The sequence below is a fragment of the Mirounga leonina genome, unplaced genomic scaffold (assembly GCF_011800145.1).
Source record: "Mirounga leonina isolate KUSES-001 unplaced genomic scaffold, KU_Mleo_1.0 Mir_200, whole genome shotgun sequence".
In the NCBI taxonomy this organism is placed as follows: domain Eukaryota; kingdom Metazoa; phylum Chordata; class Mammalia; order Carnivora; family Phocidae; genus Mirounga; species Mirounga leonina.
The window spans coordinates 28138820-28159022 of NW_023270503.1; the positions used below are offsets into that span (position 1 = coordinate 28138820).

General features: G+C 50.9%; 1 protein-coding gene across 1 annotated transcript; it reads left to right on the forward strand.

Moving 5' to 3' along the window:
- The first annotated feature begins 2222 nt into the window (after positions 1–2222).
- On the forward strand, positions 2223–4214 carry ARL4D (ADP ribosylation factor like GTPase 4D). Its single transcript, XM_035027436.1, has 2 exons — positions 2223–2347; positions 2906–4214. Exon 2 carries the CDS (start codon positions 3000–3002, stop codon positions 3603–3605), a length of 606 nt encoding a protein of 201 aa, XP_034883327.1. The 5' UTR covers positions 2223–2347; positions 2906–2999; the 3' UTR covers positions 3606–4214.
- The last annotated feature ends 15989 nt before the right edge of the window (positions 4215–20203 follow it).

The window sequence follows — 20203 nt, forward strand, 5'->3', positions numbered from 1 at the left end:
GGGAGAACTGGAGTTTCCATTTAAAGGGGACAAATTGCAGTAAGCCCATAGCCTAGTGCTGCCCTGAGAAGCTGGGCCCCTTCCCTCACCTCTCCCTGCCCCACCTCTTCCTCCCCATTTGTTCATCAACACCTCTGGCAAACCAGAAAGATGAAGGGTGGGGTAGGATTGCCAGTTTTATCGCTTTTATCAGATAATCAAGTGACAATTTCCCTCTCGGTTGGGAGGCCCAGGAAGTTTCAAAGGTTGCAGAAGAAACATGAGACAATCTGTGTTTCTCATTACTGTGTGTTTTCAGTTTCACAGCGTTGTAACATTTGCTCAATGCCAAGTTTGGCCAATTTCTAGCAGACTCACCTTGGACAAATTACCTAACTTTTCAGTGCTTCTTTCTTTCTGGAATAACCATACTTACTTCTTCTAAGTATGGGGTGCCTGGCTGGCTCGGTGGGTGGGACACGTGGCTCTTGATCTTGGGGTCGTGAGTTCAGGCCCCACGTTGGGTGTAGAGCTTACTTTAAAAAAATTAAAACTAAAAAAAATCAAAAAGGAAAAGTATGCAGAGTTCTCAGACCAGAGCCTGGCACGCAGTGGCCACTCAACACAGTAGTAGTTTCCAACTTCGTGGCCTGCTGTCTTTCCCTCTCCTAACACAGGCCACCTCTGTGTCTTAGCTCCTGTGGCAATCTGCCACCGCCCCAATATGGAGTGTAACACTAATTTCCTAAGGTCTTTATGTCTGGGGATTCAAGGAGGCTCCTTGCATTGCTGGGGAAACCAGGTGGCTGGTTTTAGAGGAGGGAGGGGAAGCAGGAGGTGGCAAGGCAGACTGATGCTAAACGGATGGGAGGCCAGTGGGCAGGAAAGGGCTAGGCCCTCCTGTCTAGCAGTGACTTCCCCTACTCTTTTCCCCATCCCCCTCAAATATAACCTTTAAAAAGGGTTAATACTGAATTACACAGTAAATGTAAGAATCCAGCCTCCTTGTAAAAAAGGAAATAATAGGGTTATGATCTTATTCTCCTTTGATCCTCCTCCCTTCCTTCAATTTTACTTACCTCCCCCTGCAGGTAATCACTGATAACCTTTTGGTCACACTGTCCTTTTGTGACATCTCCTCCTCTTCAGGGCTGCCCAGATCATATCAGGCTGCAATGGCTGGGGAGATGCCACTCAGTCCTCTCCCCCTCCTAACCAATCCTACACAGGACTCATTAACTTACAGAAAACTTTCCAGAAGCTTCCAGTTCACACCTTCTCTCCCTCCTCTGAAGTCCTACGAGGACTTATCTCAGGTTTACAAAGGCCCAATGTTCCCTGTCAGTGGCCAGTCTTGTTTTTTTCACTAGAGTTTAAGCCCTTTGAGGCCAGGCCCTGTGGCCTCCGCATCCTCTATATCCGCAGAGTCTCTCTGGCAGAGCACACAGTATGAATGAGGTCAATCGAAGTCCTGAGGAGTGAAGAATTCTCTCTTTACCTATTTGAACAAGGGAGGGCCTTGGAGTGTCTGCTTCTGGTCAGCACCCTAACCAGCAGTTGAGGGATTTCTGCTGAGGATGCCTAACCCTATGGCCTTCCCGATGAGAGAGGAGGGATAGCTATGCCGTCAGGGGCCCAGACACCGGATTCAGACAGATCCTTGCTCAGCCACTTCCTGGCTAGGTGACCTTAGACAAGTCATTGAACCCTTCGGAGCTTTCCTGCCCTGTAGAATGCAGACAGCACCAGTCCCTACCTTACGGGCTGCTGTGAGGATCAATGGGGTAATGGGCTTAGGCTCAGGCTGTTTCATGAGGTTCCAGGGTTACACAGGTTTGAACACTGACTTAGGAAAGATAAAGGAGTAAGATTTGTGAGCACCTCTCCAGCAGACCCTGGCGGGGGCAGTGTGTACGTGGGGTGGCTATCTCGGGGTGGGCGGGGGGGTGGGGGGAGGAGGATGCCGCCGTGCGGACTACGAAGCGCTTCACCTCTCCAAGTCAAACGCTGCCACGTCTGTCCCTCTCACTTTCCATCCCGAGTTTACCTCCAAATATTAGACTATGGGAGAAAAGATCAAATAAAACGTTCACTGATCGAGCACACGTCCATCGCTGGGTTGTCGGGGGTCGCCGGGCACGTATCTCCAGGCCCCGCCCCGCCCCGCCCCTCCCCGCCGCCGCGGGACTGCTCATTGGCCCGCGCTGCGTGACGTGACGCGCGGCTTTTTAAGGCGGAGTCGCGGAGCCGGCTCCGCAGTGGCAGCAGCGCCGGCGGTGGTGGCGGCGGTGGCACGCGCTGGGGGCGGGCGTGCCGTTTCGCGTGGAGGCTCGGGTGGCTGGCCTGGGGAGAGTGCGGCTGCCGGAAGGTAAAGGGGCTGTTCAGGCGGAGCTGAGGTGGCTCCGGTGCGGGGAGCTGGAGTCGGCGATCCGGGCAAGGCGAAGTGTCACGGGACAGTGGGAAGGGGGTCGCGGTGTTAAGGAGGGTCGTGTCAACCGCTTGGGGACGTTGGAGGGCAGGCGGGAGCGGGCCTTACTCTCCCGTCTGAGCGCCCGTACCCTAACTTAACTGGGGGGCGCTGCCCGACCTGCTCCTTCCTGTGAGGATTCTCGCGTGGGGAATGAGGGTCTCTGCGTCTGCGACCGCGCCACGAGCTCGGAGAAGAGGCGCGGGAAGCCGACCATCTCCAGATCAAGGCCTCACCCCCCAACCTGTGTCCAGGCCCCGGGGGTCTCTGTAGATCTCGTCTCCCCTGAAAGCGGGGAGCGCCTCTGTTACACTTGGAGCTGTTTAAAAAACAAAACAAAAACTGGAATTTTAAAAAGGAAGGATGGGCGACTGATTTAGGACAGGATCTAGAAGTTGCACATTTCATGTTTATTTTTAAACGTCTCCTTTTTTTCTCCCATGACTTTTTCCCGTTCAGATAACCCAGCCGCGGTCCCCAAAGCCTGCAGTTCAAGGCCACCTTCCTGCCTCTCCTGTGTACCCCCTGACCTGCACCTTAGCTGGAGCTCACCATGGGGAACCACTTGACTGAGATGGCTCCCACTGCCTCCTCTTTCTTGCCCCACTTCCAGGCCCTGCATGTCGTGGTCGTTGGGCTGGACTCTGCTGGAAAGACCTCGCTCCTTTACCGCCTCAAGTTCAAGGAGTTTGTCCAGAGCGTACCCACCAAAGGCTTCAACACAGAGAAGATCCGGGTGCCCCTGGGAGGGTCCCGTGGCATCACCTTCCAAGTGTGGGATGTCGGGGGGCAAGAGAAGCTGCGACCACTGTGGCGCTCCTACACACGTCGGACAGACGGGCTGGTGTTTGTGGTGGATGCTGCCGAGGCTGAGCGCCTGGAGGAGGCCAAGGTGGAGCTACACCGAATCAGCCGGGCTTCGGACAACCAGGGCGTGCCTGTGCTCGTGCTGGCCAATAAGCAGGATCAGCCTGGGGCACTGAGCGCTGCAGAGGTTGAGAAGAGGCTCTCGGTTCGAGAGCTTGCAGCCGCCACGCTAACCCATGTGCAGGGCTGCAGTGCTGTGGACGGGCTGGGCCTGCAGCCGGGCCTGGAGCGCCTGTACGAGATGATCCTCAAGAGGAAGAAGGCAGCCCGGGTAGGCAAGAAGAGACGGTGACCCGAGGCTGTCCCCTTCTCACCAGTAGGGGTCTGTACACCTGGACAGCCAGGCGGAGCCTGTGGCCCCTCCCTCAGCTCTGGGGTGCAGGACCTGTCCGCCTCAATGAAGGACGGAGGAGCACACTGGGGGTCCTGTTCTAGTGCAGCATTGGGGAGGGGAGGGGAGATGGGATGTCTTCTCCTCTCCCTCCCTCATCCCCACCTCTGGAGAAAAGAGGGCTGCAGGACTGGGGGGGCTTAAATGTAAGCTGTGACTCTACCTCGACCCTGTTTCTTCTTTTCTTCTCTGGCTTGTTGATGAGATGTGTTTTGGAGCAAAAGAAGGTTGTTGGGAGCAAAAGAAGGTTGTTTGGAGAATGCATTTGGGATGAACGAGGACTGTCTCCCCACCTCCAGCCCCCCATCTGGGGTGTCCCCCAGGCTGCTTTTCTAAGGATGCTAGTCACAATAGTCTTTATTTTTGTGTCTGTGTGAAAGTGCCAGGAACCCTTCCCCACATTTGTAGATCCACAACTGTTTTTATAAGCCGTGTGTGTCCTCTGTAGTATTAACTATTTTTTAGCATTTGCCTATAAGTTATTAAAGACTGATGATACTGTAGCTCTGACCTTGGTCTGGCATTTTCTTACCCAGCCCCAGGAGTAGTCCCAGATTTCTGTATGGGTGGCAGGAATGGGTGGGGGGAGTTTTATCTTGAAGCTGAATTTGCAAAGGAAACACGGGATGGCTGGTGGAAATTACAGATGGAGTTGAAATTGCCCTCTCCCAAGCTATTACCTGATTTCTGCAGGTTTTTTGGGGGGGTGTCCCTTCTTTCTCCTGCTTCCTCCCCCCTCCCCTCATCCCCTGGCTCTTGCCCCTCATACCAGCTGGTCCTTGGGGACACTTTCCTAGGTTTATATAGGTAAGTCCTCAAGGAGCCATTCTGTTCTCATCCTCCCCCACTCCTGGGCACTCAGGCTGATCTGTTTTTTTTTTCCACCTTGGGGGATCCTGTGAATATGGAAAGTAATTCCTTCCTGGCTTTCAGCCATCTCCGTGTGCTGAATCCTGCTGACCACAGCTCACTGGCTGCAGCGGCAGGGACTGGTGCTGGGGAGGTCTGGGCTGGATTGAGCCAGCCCGGGCCTGGTGACTAAGCTGTGAGTTGTCCAGCTCTGGGAATGGTGGCTGTTCCCACAAGAGGGGCTGTAATAGTAGTCGCGGTTTGTGCCTGGTGGGAGTGTGGACTACTAGACATCCACTCCCCGCTCCAGGGGAGGAGGGGGAAGATGTAGGCCACCAATAGCGGTAATAAGAATAATATGCTAGGGGCACCTGGGTGGCTCGGTTGGTTAAGCATCTGCCTTTAGCTCAGGTCATGATCTCAGGGTCTGGCATCCAGCCCTGTCATGGGCTCCCCGCTTAGCAGGGAGTCTGCTTCTCCCTCTCCCTTTGCTCCTCCCCCTGCTCATGCTCTCTCTCTGAAATAAATACAATCTTTAAAAAAAAAAAAAAAAAAAGAATAAAATGCTAATGTTTTGAGGTCCAGAGGGCCTCTGCCCAGACTTTCAAGTCTGCCCCCTCCACCGACACCCAGGGCCGGCTGAGTCTGAGATGATGAAAAATCAGATCCTCCTAATCTGGATGGGGGTAGTGGGTAAAAACCAAGCACAATTCTTTCCAGCCCTCAGCCCCCCCTGTCCCTCCCCTACCCTTTGTGCAAACGTGGGATCCAGAGCAGGTTCAGAGTCCCCACTCCAGAATCGAATAAAGGACCTTGGGAGGGAGAGAAGGTGCCGGCAATCCTGTCCTGGGGGACTTCCTAAGGAACTTGCTTCTTCCTAGCTAGGGTCAGCAGAAGCTGAGTTTTGCTGTGGAGTCCGGGCTGATTCATATTTGTCCCCCTTCATGGCTGGCAGGATGCGGGTAGGTATGCATCGATCCGGAAGGGTGCCCGAGTGTGCGTCAGTGCAGGGCCTGCTTGACAGAGCTGCTGGGCTGGTTCTGCTGGGGACACATGCTACCTGGCCCCCCTCTACGCACACTTGTGACTCATCTCACTCAGTCCTCAGGGCAGAGTCCTCTTCTGCCCAGGAACAGGCTGGGGAGGACTTGGCTAGAAGGGCCTCTGTCCTGCTGGGAGATCTTCCTTCCTCACTCCACCCCAATAATGCCCTTTTGTCTCAGAATCTCCAAGGACATGTTTTCTCCATTTCTGGTCACCTGGGGGACTGAGGTCTCCAGATTGGAAGAAGAGCACACCCCCTCCCCCTGCAGAGGGGCCTCCATGGGGCCAGCTCCTGGTTCTGGCTCTGCCAACTACCTGACCTCCCCCTCTGGTTAGAACCATTCTGCTCCCCCAGACTCCAACGCTGGGCAGGAACCATGGTTCACAGGAGACTGCCAATGTCCCAGCTCTTCTCCACATTCCTCTGGCCTGACCAGCTGGTGGGGGTGGAGGAAGGGGTGTTGGCAGCCAGAGAGTGAGATGGAGAAGCCAACTGCTTTGAAGGGGTTGTGGGGAGAGGGGAGCCCTGGAAGATTCTGGTAAGAAAGCTACATTCTGGCTGGGTGGGGATCAGGAGTTTTGGAATAATCCTCTTGCCTCGGTCCATCCTGCCACAGGGATTCTTCTTTTTTTTTTTAAGATTTATTTATTTATTTAAGGGAGGGAGGGGCAGAGGGAGAGAATCTTTCAAGCCAACTTCCCCCTGAGCACGGAGCCCCAGGTGGGGCTCGATTTCAGGACCCTGAGATCATGACCTGAGCCAAAATCAAGATTCAGACACTTTTTTTTAATAAAGATTTTATTTATTTATTTGAGAGAGAATGAGAGAGAGAGAAAGAGAGCACATGAGAGGGGCAGGGTCAGAGGGAAAAGCAGACTCCCTGCTTAGCAGGGAGCCAGATGCGGGACTCATCCCATCCTGGGACTCCAGGATCATGACCTGAGCTGAAGGCAGTTGTTTAACCAACTGAGCCACCCAGGTGCCCCCAAGATTCAGACACTTAACCAACTAAGTCACCTGGGCACCCCTGCCCCAGGGATTCTGCATGCTGAGCTCTGGCCACAGGCTTGGAATGGGGGTGGGATCAGGGTTGGAGGTAGGCTGTATTTTCCTTGTCCCGGCTTCTTTATCAAGTAGAATTTCTTTGAGGCCCTGAGATGGATGTTGAGATGCTGAGGGCAGAGGGTCTCAGGGGGCCAGGAGTGGTTGTTAGGGGCTGGTGGGGGGGGGGGGGGGCTGGGGGTAGGGTGGAAGGCTCCCTCTGAGCTGCCCTTCTCCCACCAGCCACCTCCTCTCCTTGCACAAGCTGGTTGGTAACATCCAGGTGGACCCCACTTGCCCTGGGGGCCTTGCCCATCCCCCAGCAAAGATGGCAGTGGTCCCTCACCTCCTCTGCCCTCTCCAGTCATCCTGTGCTGTGAGTGCTCCAGGCAGAGAGAAAACAAAGAGGAAGGAAAGAAGTCTCTAAGGCCCAGAGGATGCAGCAACTTGCCCAAGAACACATAGCTACTTAGCGGCACATCCAGATCCTTCCTCCCAGGCTGGCTTTTTGTACTCCCAGGGCCAGACAGATAGGAGATGGGCCACAAGTCTAGCAATTCAGAGCTCCCACTGCCCCTTCCCTCTCTCCTTCCCTCCCTGTGTCCCCTCCCTGATTAGTTCAAAGGCCAGCTTTCCGCTCCCCTGCTCCCCTTCCTGAGGAGTTGGAGCTTTATCTCTGAAGTCCAGAACTCTGGCCTCAAATCTGGCCAGAAGTCCCCACCCTCCTTTCCCACTGACCACATGTCATCCCAAGTCTTGCTTGAGATGGACTCCTCCACAGAGGCCTGGGAAGCACAGACTTCCACTGAGGCACTGGGGCATGCACAGGACAGTGTTTTCTCTAAAACAGGCCTTTTGTGAATGGAGGCCAGTGGGAGCAGAGGGAGTGAAGACAGTAAGGGAGGCCCAGGCCAGCACTGGGCTGTAAAGCGTGGGCAGGCTGTAGCCACACATCACTTCCAAGGCCATCAGCGGGGGAGTTTGTGGGTGGGTGTCATGGGACCTCCTCCCCTGGCTAAACCAGAGGAGGGGATTTGTTCTTCCTTCCTTTACAAAAAAAAAAGTGTTTTCTTTTTTTTCTGTCCACCCCCCCTCCCCGCCTGATTACAAAAGTAACAGATCTTTTTGTAAAGAAACTTAGAAAATGGAGAACCCCATAATCTAAATTTCTGAGCTAGCTAAATGTCGGGGACAGGTTTTTATATATAATCTTTCAGATATTTTTTTTCTCTGCATATACAAAAGAGGTATGTATTAATATCCAACACAGAGGGAATTATAGGAGGCATATGGTGGTAGAGTTTTGCTTTTCTCATTTATATCTTGGGCATTATTCAATGATGGGACATATGGGTTTTTCTTGTTCTTTTTGATGACCACGTGAGATTCCACCATCTGAATATGCCATCATTTCTTTTTTTTTTTTTTTAAGATTTTATTTATTCATTTGAGACACAGAGATACAGAGAGAGAGAGAGAGAGAGAAAGCATGAGCAGGGAGAGAGGCAAAGGGAGAGGGAGAAGCAGGCTCCTCGCTGAGCCAGGAGCCCGATGCGGGGCTCGATCCCAGGACCCTGGGATCATGACCTGAGCCGCAGGCAGACGCTTAACCATCTGAGCCACCCAGGAGCCCCTATGCCATCATTTCTTAATTAAATCCTCTGTTAAATCCACAGTGTGTCCACAGCGATGACCTCCTTGCACATATTTCTTAGGTATGTAATCATTGTGTCAAAGGGTATGTGTATTTCACATTTTCATAGATGCTGCCAAAATGTGTGTGTAGAGAGGGTTTGTGGGGAAGGAACTTTAATCCAGCCTTCTCATCCTCCATCCCCAGATTTCAAGGCCTCTTCAAGCCAAGGTATGTCTGTGGGTGGGGGATAGACATTATAGCGCCCTTGCTTTCGGGGAGGTAAGAGAAACTCCAGCCACTTGGCAGAAGATTTGCAGGTGTGGGAGGGAGCTTGGGCTGATTTTCCTGGTCTGGGAATTGAACCGCTTGGGGGCTGCCTGGCTGATGGTGGAGGTGGGCAGATGGTGAGGACTCCCTAAGCACCCAGCTTCTCACAGACGTCAGGCAGAGTGGGCGAAACATCTCCGGAAATAAATCCCAGCAACTCAGGGAGGGAGCGTGGCTGAGACAGAGTGCATGCTCCAAAGGGAACATGGAGAGGAGCTCTTCAGTCTGAAGAAGGGCAGCTGAGACCCTGGACTTCCCCCAGGATGATCCCCACTCTTCTAGCAAGGTCCCCCCACCAGCTGCTCTCGAGCATGGACTCCTGGAACAGGAAGCAGAAGCCCAAAGTATTAGATACCTCGGCCACTCTGGGCTGTGTGGGGTACCACTTCTCTGTTCATTCTGGCCCCTGGGCTAATCTTGGGTCCGTGGCCCTGCAGAATGGGGTGGGGAAGGCGGGAGGGCTTATCTCTTGAGCACCTCCCACCCCCTCCTATGAAATCTGGTGAGCAGTTTGGTGGAGTTGTGCAGGGATGACAGCTGGGTTTTAAAGATTGCTGAGAGTGAGGTTTTGTGCTTTTGATTGTGTTTGTTTTTGCAAGATTATCCATTGCTTTCCATTCCAGAGGCTGACTCTTATCCTTAGGGAGTGAGACGGCAGAACTGCTTACTCACTCTCTGGAACTCTCCCAGGCTGACGTCGGGAGGGACAGAGCCACCCATCTGACCAGGCAGCACCTCAGAAAGGACCCCACAATTGGCCTCAGTTTACACATCTGTAAAGTGAGGGGGTTGAGTAGACAATATTGGATCTTTTCTGGTTCACTTTCTATGGTCTCAGTACAAGGTGGGCATGGGGAACTCCTTCATGATCTTTCTGCCTTCATTTTATCGCCCTCTGAAATTACCTTGTTCGTTTTGTTTTTAAGTTTGCTGTCTGCCTTCATCTCTAGGCTACCCATTCTAGGAGGACAGCCCTCATTCATTTTGTTCACCATGTATCCCTAGGACAGTAGTGGGCATACAGTAGGAGCTCATCTCATACCTGTGAAATGTGGGGTGTCCACTCAGGGGTTGGAGGGCTGGGATATCACCTCAGTGAAGAAGTGGTTTCAGTCTGTAAATAGTGACAGCAACCAGGAAAGAAGCTATCAAGCAAGGTTGGAGAGTTTATCTGGGAAGGCCTCCTGGAGGAAGTGAAGCAGATTTGGAACCCAAGTTAAATATTCTGATTAACAAGGGACTTGGAGGATCATGGGCTTCAGAGCATTTTCTTGCCTCTACCTACTGCTCAGGAGAAAAGATCTGAATCTGAGGTTTAATAAGCATAGTTTTGTTCCTCCCTTCCCAGTAATTAATTACCTGACCTAGGATGCTCCCTAGAGTCTGTTTACCACTCCCCTACCCCTGCTTCTCTCAAGCTCACCCCAGGATAGTCAAGTTAGATTGCCATTCTTCCACCCCAGAGGAACTGAGTGTAGGCTGGTGTCAGGGAAGGGACCCCCAGGGAACTCTAGACCCGTGCTGTCCAATATGGCAGCCACCAGACACATGTGGCAGCCAAGCATAGGAAATGTGGCTGAACTGAACTCAGATATGCCCTGAGTGTGAAATACAACAGATTTCGAAGACTTAGTAAGAGAAAAGAATGTAAAATATCTCATTAATACTTTTTAAAATTATTTTTTAATTTTTAATTTTATTTTTAAAAAGTTTTTATTTATTTGAGAGAGCCAGCGAGCACAAACAAGGGGAGGAGCAGAGGGAGAAGAGAAGCAGGCTCCCCGCTGAGCACAGAGACCGAACTACATGGGGCTCAGTCCCAGGACCCTGGGATCATGACCTGAGCTGAAGGCAGACACTTAACAGACGGAGCCACCCAGGCGCCCTCACATTCTACTTCTATTGACAAGGCAGGTCCAGATATTTGGGGGAAGGAGCATCATGGGGAAAAGAATGGGAGATCCATAGTTCTTCCTTTCTTCTGAAATCAGAAGAGAAACAGACCAAACTGCAGCAGTCTGGCAGGAGGGTAGATTCTAGGAAGGCCTTCTTGATGGGGAGAACTGAAAAACCTGAAAAATCTATATACTCTCCTTCCTGGAAAGCTTTCAGGATAGGTAAAGACTTTGTGTATCTTGAATTATCTTTTTTTTTTTTTTTTAAAGATTTTATTTATTTATTTGAGACAGAGAGAATGAGAGAGACAGAGAGCACATGAGAGGGGGGGAGGGTCAGAGGGAGAAGCAGACTCCCTGCCGAGCAGGGAGCCCGATGCGGGACTCGATCCTGGGACTCCAGGATCATGACCTGAGCCAAAGGCAGTCGCTTAACCAACTGAGCCACCCAGGTGCCCCGTATCTTGAATTATCTTAAAATATCTTATCAAATTATATGATTCTCAATGATCCCAACCTGGTTGTTTAGCAGGTGATGTTCCTAGCTTCATTCAGGGTATTTTCACTCCTCTATAAGACAGTTCTTTAAATGTCTCTTTCATGTGGAGCCCAGATACCTGGAATCCACACAAAAATCCTAAGGTGATTTTATCCAGTGGTTTCTGATCTTTCACCGGATGGCTGTGATAGTAACAGCTGCGTTGACTGACTGAGTTTGCATCATCATCTTGCCCTCCCCTGCTGCCTTCCTCTGCCCAACCCTACCAGCTCCCTCAACCTCCCCTCCCCCCAGCCCAAAGGTCCTAGAACAGGCAGGTGATGGGAAGATGGCAGCCAGCTGGGGGTCTGGATAATCCACAAACTGGATTATCTGCCCCTGTGTTTGCACATACATAAGCTGGTGGCCTAGATGCAGACAGGATGTACTGGGATGAGCCAAGGGGATAAGGTTAACACCTTATGTGTGATTGTGTGTGTGTGTGTGTGTGTAAGTGGGGGAGGGGGCAGTCTACAATAAAAACCCCACCCACTTATCTCCCATCCTGAGCATTAAGCCAATCAATCACTCCTTTCAATCAACCACATATAATATTTAGCATTATTGTGCATGGCCATATTGTCCTAGGCACTGGAACTAAGAGGTGCGATTTGTACACAGAGAAGGTGTCCTGGTTTCCTGGATGCAGAGCCTGAGACAGGGATTCAGGGGGCGCATGGTTTATTGAGGGCACATTTTCAGGAGAAAGGGAGGGAGGGAAGTGGGAGGGGGCAGGGCAGGGGCTAAACAAGGATGTGCTCTCACACTCCGAGTCTAATGTTGGCTTGGTCCTGTGGGGAAGCTCTGGTTAGAGAATTGCTCCTCAGAAAAGATCCCCCAGAGGCAGAGAGCCTGGTCTTTTATACCGTTCAGTCAGCGAATTGGCCACTGTTTGCTCAAGTCTCCAGGGAATGAACAGCCAGGAGCCACTGGAGTCAACATTCACAGTCAGCGGAGGGCATCTGGGTGCCGTGTCAGGGGCATCCACTCAGGATGGAGCCGAGAAGAGAAGAGCAAGCTGCCCTGGGCAGGCCCCGAGTCCTGACAGCTGTCCTTGTTTGGCAATCCAGTCCTCTTTCTACTCTCACTCTCGGCCTCAGCCTCAGCCTTTATCTGCCCTTGTCCCGCCTTGTCCCCAGCTCCCGACACCCGCCCTTGGTTCCTGCCTCGGATGCTGCCCTCTCTCTTCTGGAGATTTATCTGAAACTCAAGATGGAATGCGGAGTTTCTTTTTTTTTTTTTTTTTTTAAGATTTTATTTATTTGATGGAGAGAGAATGAGAGAGAGAGCACATGAGAGGGGGGAGGGTCAGAGGGAGAAGCAGACTCCCCGCCGAGCAGGGAGCCCGATGCGGGACTCGATCCCGGGACTCCAGGATCATGACCTGAGCCGAAGGCAGTCGCTTAACCAACTGAGCCACCCAGGCGCCCGGAATGCGGAGTTTCTTCAAGAGCCTACAGGAAGCTGGGGCTACTGAGTCATCCCTGTGGACCTCTTCCCTTGCCAATGGGTCAGCGGAGCCCCACTGTTTCCCTAGGCAGAAAGCTTTGGTGTGCCAAGGGATACTGAAACACACCCCTTCTCCTGGGCCCTCCCTTTCCTGGATGTGCCCATCCTCATCTCTCCTACAGAAAGGACAGTTCAGGAGAATTCATTCTCCAGGCTTGACTCCTGCTTAAACATCACAGGATATGTTCTCTGGAAGGGAAGGGTGGGATCTGGGTTGGCTTCCTTAGAAACTTCAGAACAGAAAAGAAGTCTCCTTTCTCTGCCCCCTCCCAAAGTCAATCAGGGGCTGTCAGAGAGGAAGAGATGATTGTGTCTGTCCAAATGCTGGGTGATTGATGGTCTGATCTCTGAAACTTTTTTTTTCTCTGGCACAACCTGGTTTGTAGAGGTACCAGAATTCTGAGGCAAAAAGCAAGAGAGAGAAAAAGAACATTCTTTGAGGGCATTTGGTTGCAATTTTACACACAAAATGACGAAGAGAGGGTCTAGTGTTAGGTCCTCCCATCTTCCTGTGGTATGTCACACCACACACACACACATACACACACACACACCCTCACATTGTTGACACCAGAGTGCTGGCTCCAGGGAGGGGAGTGAGGGAACAGCTGTGGACAGGTGTGGGTGGCCACATACTTCTCTTTTGGGAGGTAACACTTCCAGTACACCTCCACAGGTTTCATCTGAACCTCACCCTAGCCTTGGCTCTGGTCAGGGTGGGCACGAGGGACAGAGGAACAGAGCTGGCCCAAATACCAACAAGGAGTGCATCCTTAACAGGCTCCTCAAATGCCACCAGATCAGTTCTCCCAAGAACCAAATCTGGAGGAAACTGAGCTTAAAGAACAGCAACAGGAACCGGGCCTAGATCTCTGGGTGAACTTCAGTGGTTCTGGAGAAGTTTGGGGAAGCACCCATCCTCTGGTATTTGTCTGAAGGCAGGGTGTGGGGCCAGGATAAAGTTTGGGGTCTGGACTGGGGAATATGACCCTGGCAGCCCAAAGCATTTGGCATCTCGGAATCAGGGCAAGGGACTGGACTGCCTGGCTGGACGTGTCACCCCCATTAGGCTGGGGCTGAGGCTGTAATTGCTGTAATTCGTTGATGAATGCAATTTGCAGCTGGCTTCTCTCCCCGTGACAGGCCTCAATTAGAGCTGCCAGAAGGATCTTGGATGGGAGGGGGAGCTGGGTGGTTTCCAATGGCTTCTCCTGGTCCCCTTTCAGCTCTCTGCTTTGCCCTAAAACAAAAGGGGGTCTTTAGGCTGATATATTATCACCCTCCCCTTACTCCTGAATTTGCCCCCAGAGATATAATTTCAGAATAAGTGGCATGGAAGTTGAGAGGGGGAAAGGCGTAAAATGAAGGATGCCTTCCTGCAGGTTGGTCTGGGAAGCTATGGGTTTAAAAACTCAACCATGTTTAATTAAGTTTAGTATTTTCTCATTTATTTTAGAGCTTCTAAAAGTCCTAAAGGAAGGAAGTCTTTTAAGCCATAATACTTATTTCTATCTTGTAGTCCCCACTCCATCTCACCAGACAAAGGAAAAAACCCAAGTCAGAAGGATAGAAAGGAGAGAGAGTAAAAAAAAAAAAAAAAAAAAAATCAGGTCCACACAAATATATAATTTTAATTTTAAAGGACTACAGGGACATTAGAGATCATTTAGTCCAGTGGTTTTCAGACTTTTTTTTTTTAAAGTAATGAGTAAACAAAATCGAACACAGAAGCTCAGCATGTAGGATGTGTCACGGCTGATCCAATTAAAGTGTACATGGGGGTTCTGAGCCCCCTGGACTGTCCTTCTCCCCAAGACCTGCCCCCCACTTCCTGCCTCCATGGCCTCCTTGTGATATCTGACTTTAGAAAGTTCTGCGTCCCAAGAAATCACTCAGACGTGGGCAAACTGGGACAGTCGGTTGCCCATATTTGGGCAATGGAGCATAGTCAAAAAACCATTGATATAATCCTTTTGATCTATTGAAGACACAGCCCAGGAGAGGTGATGTGGTTTGAAGTCTGGGTCATGGGTAGATTCCCCATGCCCAAGAGTAGCCTATAACCTTGGGAGGTAAATCCTGCCTCTCTGCCCTGTGCCCCTTGTGAGAGTTAAGATTGCCCACCTTCAGATTTCTCTTCTCTTTCAAGACCCTTTCTTTTTCTTTTTATTTAAAGATTTTATTTATTTATTTGAGAGAGAGAATGAGAGAGAGAGAGAGAGCACATGAGAGGGGGGAGGGTCAAAGGGAGAAGCAGACGCCCTGCTGAGCAGGGAGCCCGATGTGGGACTCGATCCCGGGACTCCAGGATCATGACCTGAGTCGAAGGCAGTCGCTCAACCAACTGAGCCACCCAGGCGCCCTCAAGACCCTTTCTTATGAAACCTTCTCTGATTCCCCTGGAAAGAGTTATGTCCACTCTTCTGAGTCTTCTTTTAAAGTACTTACAGGGTAGTCATTTTTACTTTGGGCCTTTCTTCTCATTTGGACTTGAAGATTCTTGATTCCATGTCTTATTTATTTCATATCCCTCAGTGACTAGTAGAGTGTAGTACATAGCAGGCATTCAAAAGACGTTTTTAGATACATAGATAGATAGATAGATAGATGATAGATGCTTTGAGGGATAGATGGATGAATGGGTGGATGAATGGATTAATTGGAAGATGGATAGATGGAACGAATGAGTGGATAGAAAGATGGATGGATAGAAGCCTGCGTGTTGCATTGAAGTCCTGAGGATGGGACAATTAGGCAGTTTCTAGGCAGGTTCCTCTTGCATCAATTCCCCTGAGATGACCATTTTGCTTGAATTTGATTTTTGGAATATCTAACATACCTATCTATATTCAGATGCAAGGACCAAAGTAGTTTCTCAATTAGAAGTCATTTAAATTGATCATTTTTGGATTTCTTGTACCATTGCTTTCCTCTACAGAAAGTTATGGTTTAAGAACACAAATACAATATCTGATGAAAATACCTCAAATAGGCAGCTGATGGCAGTGACGAATACTGGCTGAAAATAAAACAGTTTAAAAATATCAGACAAGGGAGAGTGTAGGAGGCAGGGAGAGAGGGTGAGCAGTTGGTGAATACAGTGAGCAAGACAATCCGGACTCAGGATTGCAAAGGCTGGAAGGTTGATAGGAGGGATTCGAGGTAGGTGTTCAAAGGATTTCCTAATTATCAGGAACAAGAGACAATAGGATAGAAAGTTTTGAAAGAAAAAGGGGAATGTTGCTGATCACGTGTGGGAGCAAAACATTAGGCTAAATAATTATCCACGACTTTTCCTGGACCTACTATTCATTCAAGTACAATTTAATTAGCATCCATTCTGACGCACGTGTCAGACATGTTATCTCAGCCCATTGTGCCTGTGGGCAGGAAGATGGCATCTATACATTCTCAGACATGCGTATTCTCCTTGGGCGATCTCATCCACACCCATGGTTTTAACCACAGCAGCTACACTGACTCCCAGGTGTTCATCGCTAGTCCAGACCCCTTTTTGAGTCCCATACCTTACCTCCACCGTCGAATATCTCTCCCTGGATGTCTGCAGGTGCCTTCAACTTGAGAGACCCCATGCTGAACTCATCTGCTTCCTCTCTAAACTTGCTCTTCTGCCCAGAAACCCCATCCCCATTCATCTGACCCACTCAACACCCAAGTCAGAACCTGAGCATCATCCTCTTCTCCCTATCCCCCACTCTGCCCCTCCATGCAGGTCACCCTGTCCAGTAACTCTACTCCCCACATACTTCACAGATTTGTGTCTTCCTCTTCTTCCCACGGGAATGGCCCTAAGTTCAAGTCACCACTTGTACCGGGGTTACCACCCTACCCTCCTCAGTGGTCTCCCACTCCCCCATCTTGTACTCTGGGGATCCATTCCCCACTTGGTTGCCAGACTCATTTTTCCAAAATTCAAATCTGATCAGTCACCTCTTCCTAAAGCCTTATGATGAAAGCTCAACTGTCTCTAACTTTTTTTTTTAAGTTTTATTTATTTAAGTAATCTCTACCCCCAACATGGGGCTGGAACTCACGATCCTGAGATGAAGAGTCGCATGCTCTTCCAACTGAGCCACCCGGGCACCCCTAATTAGCCCAACTGTCTTTAAAATAACATCCCAACTCCTTCACATGTGTGGCCTCCTGTAGTTTCTCCTCCAAAGCTCTCATCCTCTGACCACTCCTCTTCTACACCCTTCCCTAAATCATGGCGCCTATTCGTGCTGCCTCAGAATGCCTCTCCTCCTGTTTTCACTGATCTCATTCCACCTCCTCTTCCCACAACTCAGCGTGTTGAATGTCACCTTCTCCAGGCAGACTCTCTGCTGACCCTTCGCTCTGGAATCTGGGTGAAGTGCCCCTCCTCTGTCCTCTTCCCTGCGTCCAGGGCTCCTCTCTCCCTTACCCATGCTCGCACTACAGCTGCCCGTTGACACGCCTGTGGCCCTCACTCCAACGCGAGATCTCCCGGGAGCAGGTACGCTGTCTTTCACGTCTGCCTCCCTTGTGCTGTGTATGTTGCTCAGCACGTAGTGTGCCCAGGAAATGTTTGTGGCATGGATGTGTGACCTCCTGTAGTTCTCGGTCATCTCTAGGCTTTTGATCTTGTCCTCCCTCTTGGGGAGGCCAATTCAGTACACTTGGAGATAAGACTTTAAGATAGGACTCAGGATGTGCCTTAGCCGTCAGTGTATTTTCTTTCTCTCCCTCCCAGCTCTCTCCGATTTTGCTGGTGGCCACACCCTTGGCACAGACACAAGCAGCTCAGTCTGCCCAACGTCAGCTGGCAGCAAACAGCCCCTCCCTTCCTCCCCTGCTCTGTCTTCGCTCAGCACAACCGTTTTTCCTTTTTGGGTGTTCAGAGCTCTGATAGCAGAGGGCTGGGTGGGAGGGTGGCAGCATCGGCGTCTGCAGGGAGGCAGAAAAGGGGGTGTGGGAGAGCCAAGACGTGGGTGGAAGCATGCTATTGGGCCCTTTCGAGGGAGAAAGAAACTTTAGCTCTTTGGGGCTGTCCTGGTTGGAGCAGCTTGTCCCCTTTTGCTCCCTGGGAGCTGAAATTGCCCTGTTGATATTTAGCCTTCTAAATGTTGGTGGGGGGCGCCTGGGTGGCTCAGTTGGTCAAGCGACTGCCTTCGGCTCAGGTCATGATCCTGGAGTCCCAGGATCGAGTCCCGCGTCGGGCTCCCTGCTCAGCGGGGAGTCTGCTTCTCCCTCTGACCCTCCTCCCTCTCATGCTCTCTATCATTCTCTCTCTCTATCAATAAATAAATTTAAAAATCCTTTAAAAAATAAATAAATATTGGTGGGCTTTCTTTTTTTTTTTTTTTTAATATTTATTTATTTGACAGAGAGAGACACAGCGAGAGAGGGAACACAAGCAGGGGGAGTGGGAGAGGGAGAAGCAGGCTTCCCGCCGAGCAGGGAGCCTGATGCGGGGCTTGATCCCAGGACCCTGGGAGCATGACCTGAGCCGAAGGCCGACGCTTAACGATTGAGCCACCCAGGCACCCCTAAATATTGGTGGGCTTTCTACGGGAGAGAGGGAGGGGGAGGAAGAGAGAGAGGGAGGGAGGGAAATAGATTATGGATTTCCAGAACTGGCCCCATACATTCCCTTGCCATCGAAGCACCGGACAGAATCTTGGGTGTCAGGCTACAACTGTTTCCTTGTTTTGAAGAACATAGGAAAAGAAGATCTGCCACACACCTCATCCATTTTTTCACTCATTTCCTGGTTGATGCCAGATGCTGGGGCACAGGGGTGAATAAGGCTCAGGGCTCCTGGAGCTCACAGGTGAAGGGGGATGGGCCGGTAAGTAGGATTGTTACAACCCAGCAGCCTGGTGCGGTCGGGGAGGGCTGTGAGAGCAAGGGCTTGGTGGGATTGGAGGACAAGTCACTGTCCACAGAAAGGCATCGGCCGAGAAGGTGACATCAGGAGACATTTTTGTACAGTCTTGTTCTCACAATGCCTCCAACGTCAACTCCTCGGAGGAGACTGTTGAACTCTGGCTGAGGACAGAAGTATCACATACGGTAGAAACAGTGCCAGATTCAGAGAAGACAACATCCTTCAGGTCCTGGCTTACTAACTCATTCATTCATTCATTCACTCACTCATTCATTCAGTAAATGCCCTTGATCAGCTGTGAGACCTTGAAAAATTGACAGGCATTCTCTGAGCTTCAGTTTTCTCGTAATATAACGGATACTGTGACACCCACCTCGTCATTCTTTCTGGAGGCTTCCGTGTGCTGATGTGACAATGCTTTGTCATCTGTAATGTGCTTTGCAAATGTGATCTGTTATTTGTCCTTCCACTTAGGTACTCATTCCATCAGCCGGGAACTATGGAGTGCCCTCTTGTGAGATCTGACTAGCCCCTGTCTGAGGCAGGAGACTGATCTGCGAACACGAGGGTGTGTGTGAGGTTCGGTGAGGGACTACAGCGTGCCTTCATCAAGCAACAACCGTCTATGTTGTCTGCAGGGGAGTCCTAGCCCCCCCACTCCCCAGCCCTCATTCCCTCCCCCCCACCCCGGGGTGCAGGCGGGCAGAGACACATTCTCCCGCCTCTCCCTGGGCCATGGATGCTGGTGCCCGGAGGAGGCCAGCCCCGGGCGTGTGACTCACCCGCTTTAGTCACGTTGCCTATGGGACTTCCCTTCCTACAAGATGAGGACCCCAAATACAAGTGGCTGAAGAGCGAGGTAGTGTTCCAGGCTGTGTCTCCTGCGGCGCATCTGAGCCTCCAGGAAGGGAGCCGGATTCACCATTTGCTTGTCCCCCAGCTTCCCCACCACTCACAGCAGGGGCAACCCCAGGCCTGAAGGGTGGCAGAGGAAGAGGCGCTGGCCTGGTGGTGCCTGGGTGGGAGACTGGAGGTCACTTTCCCACCATATGTCGTGGTCTCAGCAGATCTTGGCCAGCCACATCGTCAGCTCCAATGTTTATAAAGCGATTTCACACACTTTCTCTCATCAGAGTCCCGCAAGAGGCTGTTACCGGAGAGGCCAGAATAGCACAGAAGTACAGAGTGTGGCCTCTGGAGCCCAACTGCCACCTCTGAATCCGGTTCTGCTGCTTTTTCAGCTGTGACACTGAGCAAACCCCTTAACCTCTCTATGCCTCAGATTCCTCATTTATTTTTTATTTTTATTTTTTTATTTTTTAAAGATTTTATTTATTTATTTGACAGAAAGAGACACAGCGAGAGAGGGAACACAAGCAGGGGGAGTGGGAGAAGCAGGCTTCCCGTGGAGCAGGGAGCCCGATGCCGGGCTCGATCCCAGGACCCTGAGATCATGACCTGAGCCGAAGGCAGACGCTTAACGACTAAGCCACCTAGGTGCCCCCCTCATTTTTTTTAAAGATGTATTTATTTATTTTAGAGAGAGAGAGCGTGCATGAGCGAGCAGCTGCAGGTGCAGAGGGTGAGGGAGAATCCTTAAGCAGGCTCCCCACTGAAGGCAGAGCCCCTCATGGGGCTCAGTCCGATGACTGTGAGATCATGACCTGAGCTGAAACCAAGAGTCAGATGCTCAGCTGACTGAGCCACCCAGGCACCCTTCAGATTCCTTATTTTATTTTATTTTAATTAATTAATTAATTATTTTTAATTCTTTTTTTTTTTTTAAG

Excerpts from the sequence above, each read along its gene's own strand:
- ARL4D (XM_035027436.1), top strand. The coding sequence starts at position 3,000 with ATGGGGAACCACTTGACTGAGATGGCTCCCACTGCCTCCTCTTTCTTG.